The sequence below is a fragment of the Phragmites australis genome, chromosome 2 (assembly GCF_958298935.1).
Source record: "Phragmites australis chromosome 2, lpPhrAust1.1, whole genome shotgun sequence".
NCBI lineage: Eukaryota > Viridiplantae > Streptophyta > Magnoliopsida > Poales > Poaceae > Phragmites > Phragmites australis.
In genome coordinates this window covers 28,497,537-28,504,135 of record NC_084922.1, presented here as the reverse complement: position 1 = coordinate 28,504,135, position 6,599 = coordinate 28,497,537, and the positions used below count along the sequence as shown (strand labels likewise).

At 49.5% G+C, this 6,599-nt stretch overlaps 1 protein-coding gene across 1 annotated transcript; it reads left to right on the top strand.

The window, feature by feature from the left end:
* The first annotated feature begins 3,290 nt into the window (after nt 1-3,290).
* LOC133909979 (ABC transporter G family member 10-like) lies at nt 3,291-5,478 on the top strand. The gene has a single exon (XM_062352505.1). The coding sequence runs from the start codon at nt 3,378-3,380 to the stop codon at nt 5,181-5,183; it is 1,806 nt and encodes a 601-aa protein (XP_062208489.1). The 5' UTR covers nt 3,291-3,377; the 3' UTR covers nt 5,184-5,478.
* The last annotated feature ends 1,121 nt before the right edge of the window (nt 5,479-6,599 follow it).

Sequence of the window (6,599 nt, the reverse complement as noted above, 5' to 3'; positions counted from 1 at the left end):
CAGAGTGTAAATCTATTCGAATAACCGTGTCTATGGTCATGGACATGCGAAGGCAGAACCTTTTTTACTAGACTCTGGTGCGTGCGTCTTGATGAGTGAGTGTGTGGACTAGATGTCCGTGTGATGGGATTCCTGGCTCAATCTGTCAGAAGCTGTGTGGTACTAGAGGTACACCAGATGTGATAAAAAGGGATTACGGAGCAAGGTGTAGCCCCTCCCAGGACCCAGAAACCCCAGATACAACTCGTTGCTGGTTTTTGAACTACTTAAAATGTTTTGAAGTCGATCATAGTTGATACAATTGGATATCTGAATAAACTGCTTTACGCTTGAATCTAAACCATAAAACTTTATCCTTGAATAAATCGTTTATGCATCTATCAACACCTTGAAGTAGTATAGGGTTTGCTGAGTACCTTTCGTACTCACTTTTGCTATCATTCAGATAAAGAAGCCAATGCTGACTTCGCCGGAGGTGAAGCTGGAGATGAAGAGTAGTATTTGAAGTCGCGTTGGCACCCTCGCTGCTTGTGGTTTGGGCTTTTGCTTCTGTTATGTGTTTTGATGGCCGCTAGGCCAGGTTTGTAATATTCGGTATGGATTGTAAGCCTTTTGTACCTAGAACCTTACTATTTACATACGAAGTTTGACTGTAATACTACAACTGTTATACTGTGTGTATGAGCTACGTAATCTAGGGACTGATACAGGAGGCACAGGAGATCCCGGTAGCCAGGGGTCTTACATAGATCATGTAATCATCCATAGAGTCAGGGGCTATATAATAATACCATAGAGTCGAGGGCTACATGTATGTCCTTTTTCTACTCTTAGATCATGTAATCGACCATAGAGTCGGGGGCTACATAATAATACCATAGAGTCGGGGGCTACATGTATGTCCTTTTTCTCCACGACCATAGAGTTGGGGTCTACATAATAATATCATACTTTTCGTAAATTTTGTATATATTTTTTTGCAAAAGTTTATTTGGCTTTGCATCAACTGCTTTGGATAAGATCCACTAGAGGCATATGTTGGGTTGATGACGGATAACTATACCTAATAAGGTATAACGACACAAGTTCTCAGACATCTCACATCTAACAACTAAAAAAGGTTCTAAAGTTCTAGTCGATCACATGTGTGTCCTCTGTCGAGTTTATGTCTGAATGTTGGTTAAACACGTAAGTCAATAAAAGTTTGCAAAATGCCATCATATTTTCTGTTTCTAGTTTTACACTAGTCTGTTCCTTATTATTACGGTCTTCTTGAGTGTTCACTCAAGGGCCGCATATCTAATGGCTTGTTTAATCAAGTTTATAGATATCAATGAATATTTGATCAATAAGTCTTGAAGTTGGTCTACATGCCTATGGATCAAGATTGTGCCTACTCATGCTAACTCTATTTCATTGATAAGAAAATACTGACAATAGCATGTTAGATAGGCAAAATATCAACAAAGTTTCATTGCAATCATCGGACAAAAATCCTACTAGTCAACTAAGGAGAAAACTTTGGTGATATCCATTTACAAGAACGCCATTTGAAATTCCTCTCGAGGGATTTTATGGTCCTGGAAACCTCATCGTGGTAGGAAACTTCAAGCACGTCATAATCGTCCCGGTGGTAAGCTGAGTTCATTTGGCAAAAATTAAGAATTTGATCAAGGTTGGTAACTCTGGGTACTGATGGTACGGCTTTGAAGGTCATGCCCAGTAGAATTGATCTTTCTTTTGCTCAAGGAACGGCCTCCCATTCTAATGGCTCCCAAATGTTATCACCGAATGTGTGAAGGGAAACCAGCATCAATGCATTATGCTCGGCTGGATCATCAATTTGTTCGCCAACCCTTAGGAAAAAAGTGCGAGACTCAACCAGGAGTAGCTGAGAACCACACAGACCAGGTTGGCAGATCTCAAACTCGGGCATCTATTGTTCCAATGTTGCCATAGCTCCTGATGTATCTCCTGAAGCCATTCCATCCAGAAAATTCGAGATACACCACAAAAACTTGCTACTAGAGATCTGAAACCACCGGGTGGTCTGTTGATAAGATAAACATGCACTTCTTTTGTCATTTGAAGATGAAAGCATAACATCCTTGGAACAATGATGATAAATAATTTCTCATCCTTTCGCACTGTGAACCCCTACAGGTTCACCTAGAACGCACCATAGAAAAGCGACGGGAGATTACAGAACCATCCGGTCACTAGGTTAATTACCCTACCTTTGATCTGACGCCCTTGCTCCTGGAATCTAGAAGGTGTATATTAGGAAGGTCTCGATTGCTTATCCAGCTCAAGAAGACTAGTATCCGTAACAGATTTATCTACTTAGACGATAAGAAGAACTCTCTATCGATTACAATTGAATGATTCGGTACATCACCCCTATATAAGGCGGGGACCTAGATCACCCTGGAGGTTCTCTTTTTTCCGGCTACTCGAGGCAAGCATCAGGACCTTGACACAAAAGAAACTCAGCGACTTGAACCCTAGATTAGACTAGATCTATCTACTCCTTGTACCACATTAACTGTACTTGAGTGAATATATATACATAATTACTCACAAATGACGTAGGGTATTATTCTAACCGGAGGTCCGAACCTATATACATCGTATGTGTCTCGTTTCATGTTCGATGTCAGATTCATAAAGGTGACCCATTATTTTTTGAACACACTATCACAACAAATCCTCGACAGGCTGATATCAAGTTCTTAAATCAAATTATAATCAATATCGTCGTGACCCGGCTCTGCCAGAATAAGTGGTGTAGATCCTTCGCTTTTCCTCTCGATTGATGCGGGAATTGCTAGAACGTTTTAGCGGATTTTTATCCTGGAGTCTCATTTGCGGTTCAGTTGGATATACATTGATCGTGGAAAATGAACAAGTATGTAAACCCAACGAACTGATCACACGACATCTCGCAAAGATCCCTAGCCAGTTTCGTACACCACTAAAAAAGAAAACAGAGCTTGTCTTAAAAAAAAAAGAAAACAGAGCAAGAAAAAAAGGGAAGCGAGTTGAACAGTCCCAGTACACCAATGTCACAAGCTTGGGCGTTAGGCCTCAAACCATAACGTACACCCGACCACAAGCAAGCCCACACTAAACAACGCCCGTGCGGTGGCAACCACAGCCCGACACGGTCGCACCGTTTCGCACGCCGCGCCCCGATTAAGAGCGCGCGCGCGCGAAAACGCAGGCACCACGACGCGAACGCGTACCTGGTACATAAGCAGCGGAGGTTGGTGCCGGTAGCTCAACGATCCTCACCCCCCCCCCCCCCCGGCTTCCCGCTCTTCCATCTTCTCCGCGAACACGAGCTGCCTTATACCTCTCGTGCCCTGTGGTCTCCGATGGAGACGGTGATGTCACTGGGAAAGGCGGGCACCGGCGGGCGCCGGAGGCCGCGGTACCGTCTCGAGACCAGGGCGCTGTCCTACGTGCTCCCGCCGCGCGCCGGGGCGTCGTCTTTCTTGTGTGGCGGCGGCAAGGTGGTGGAGAGGCTGCTGCTGCGGGGCGTGACGTGCGAGGTGCCGCCCGGGGAGCTGGTGGCCATCGTCGGGCCGAGCGGGGCGGGCAAGACGACGCTGCTGTCGGTGCTGGCGGGGTCGGCGGACCCGGGGAGGGTGGCGGCAGGGGAGGTGATGGTGAACGGGTGTCCCATGGACGCCGCCCGGTTCCGGCGGGTGTCCGGGTACGTGCCGCAGGACGACGCGCTGTTCCCGACGCTCACCGTGGAGGAGTCGCTGGTGTACAGCGCATGGCTAAGGCTGCGCGGGGGAGGGCGCGGCGCGGCGGAGGCGCGGGCGCGGGAGCTGATGGTGGAGCTCGGGCTGCAGCACGTCGCAGGGTCCAGGGTTGCGGACGTGTCCGGCGGCGAGCGGCGGCGGGTGTCCATCGGGGTGGACCTCGTGCACGACCCGGCCGTGCTGCTGCTGGACGAGCCCACGTCCGGGCTCGACTCGGGGTCCGCCCTCCACATTGTCAAGATGCTCAGGGACATGGCCACCGCGCACGGCAAGACCGTCGTGCTCACCATCCACCAGCCCGGCTTCCGCATCCTCGAGTTGTTCCACCGCGTCGTCCTCCTCGCCGACGGCGCCGTCCGCCACCACGGCTCCCTCGGCTTCCTCGAGGAACGCCTCGCCGCCTCCGGCCACGCCATCCCTCCCCACGTCAACGTCCTCGAGTACGCCATGGAGGCCATCGACTCCCTCAAGCCCGACGTCGTCGTCACCACAGTCAGCACCACCGCGCTCATGAACCAAGAAGAGACCGCGCCGGTACCCGCGTCCGTGCGCCGCGCTGAGTACGCGAACTCGTCGGCGGCGGAGGTGCGCATCCTGGCGGGGCGATTCGTGAAGACGGTGCTGCGGACGCCGCAGCTGTTCGCGGCGCGGATGGCGCAGTCGGTGCTGGCCGGCGCGTTCCTCGGCAGCATCTTCTTGGGCACCACGGACCTGCAGTCCCGGCTGGGCTTCTTCGCTTTCAGCCTTACCTACCTGCTCTCCTCCACCACCGAGGCCCTCCCCGTGTTCCTCCAGGAGCGCCGCATTCTGGAGCGCGAGACCTCCCGCGGCGCGTACCGCGTGTCCTCCTACGTCGCCTCTAACGCAGCCATCTTCCTCCCGTTCCTCCTCGCCGCAGCCATCCTCTACGCGGCGCCCGTGTATTGGCTCGTGGGCCTGGCGCGCGAGCCCGCCCGCTTCGGCTACTTCGCCCTCGTCGTGTGGCTCGTCATGCTCACCGCCAACTCCTTCGTGGCCTGCCTCAGCGCGCTGGCGCCCAACTACATCGTGGGCAACTCCGTCGTGGCGGGGCTCATCGGCTGCTTCTTCCTCTTCTCCGGCTACTTCGTGGCGAGCAAGAACATCCCGCGCTACTGGGTGTTCATGCACTACGCCAGCCTGTTCAAGTACCCGTTCGAGGCCCTGGTCGTCAACGAGTACGGCGGCGCGCGCGGTGCCAGGGAGTGTCTCGCCGAGGCCCCTGGCGGCAGGGGTCTCTGCGTGCTCGACGGCGCGGCGCTGCTGCGGCAGCAGGGGATGCGGGAGGGCATGCGGTGGAGCAACCTGGGCGTCATGCTCGGCTTCGTGGTCGGGTACAGGGTGCTCTGCTTCGCCTTCCTCTGGTACAGGTGCCACCGCATGAGGAGGTGATTCCGGTGGCGGCCATTGGCCATTGGCATGCAAGCAACTGCAAATAGTAATCGCTCTCTTAAAGTTCATCTCATCACCTTCTTCTCCTCCCATTTTTCTTTTTTGTTGTGATTTTTCTCCATGAGGCATTGTAGTCTTGATTTCGATTAGGTTCGATACGAATATATGTATATGTTTGGGGGAGATATTGAACGACTTGTAGCAGTCAGTGGATGATGTTCTTCTTGTGAATCAGAATCAACAGTGGGATTGATGCATGGATGATGCTAATGGAGAATAATAATTTGAGAGACTATCAGGAGGTTATCAGTTATAACTCTTCAATTTGTTTCTGCTCATTTCCAGTTTTCAGGCGAGGTGTCACGTTCGTGTTAGATTCGCTATTTGGTCGTCTCGCCTGTGTGGGAAAGAGGTAGCTGAGAAAGACAGGATTAAGCTGCCAATCATCTGAGGTGGGATAAAAACGATAAAAGTACGGGCAGCAGGTCGGAAACTTGCCTAATCTGTATCCTTTTTTTTGGTTGGGGGGGGGGGGGGGATAGTCTTTTCCCCCAGAAATTCAACTGTGAATCGACCGAACATTTAAAAAAATATTGAATTTTATTCAATATTAAAGACTTCTTAGCAAGATGACTATGCTCAAAATCTTTGCATTAGAGAAATTGCAAATGTTTGTTTGAATAATCTGTGATGCGGGGACTCAGATGCCAAAAGAACGGAAAAGAAGGTGGAGTTGCTGGTGATGTACCGAACCAACTACATGAAGCAATGACTGTATAACAGCCATTTTAAAACTTCAATCCAAGTATTGGGTAAATTCATTCGCAATAAATTCCAAATATTGTCTAACAATTTTTTATTTGCCAATGAATAACTCCGCACGGTAAGTGCCCTACCCTTATGCAATGTTCAACCGGTTCCTCTCCAAAGCAAAAGGCATTTTCATTTGGCAGAAGAAGTATTGCGGGATAAGTTCCAAAATTTGTGACCAGGGATCAAGGTTTTTTTCCTTAAGGAAAACCATTGTCTATTTTTTTTCTTCCTACAAGTGACCTTTGGTTCTCCTGGAAATGCAGAATCTCTTCTTCAATGTCAGTTTGGTTGCGTAGATGCTCTGCAGATTCCCGCTCCAGAGAGGAAACTCCTAAATTGGCCGTAGATGGGAAGCCAAGCCCAACTTATTGTGTATATTGCACGATATAGTGTATATCAAAGTGAATAACAGCTTAATAAGGTAACTGTTGAAAATTAGTTTTCGATAATATATCCGTAAATTGACTAGTTACTTTGGAGTATAGGGATTAATCACGAGACAAGACAAACGATATATACAGGTTCGGGCCTCCGATTAGAGTACTATCCTACGTCCTGTGCGGGTGTTGCTACTGTATATTGATGATCTCGAGTACAAGTAAG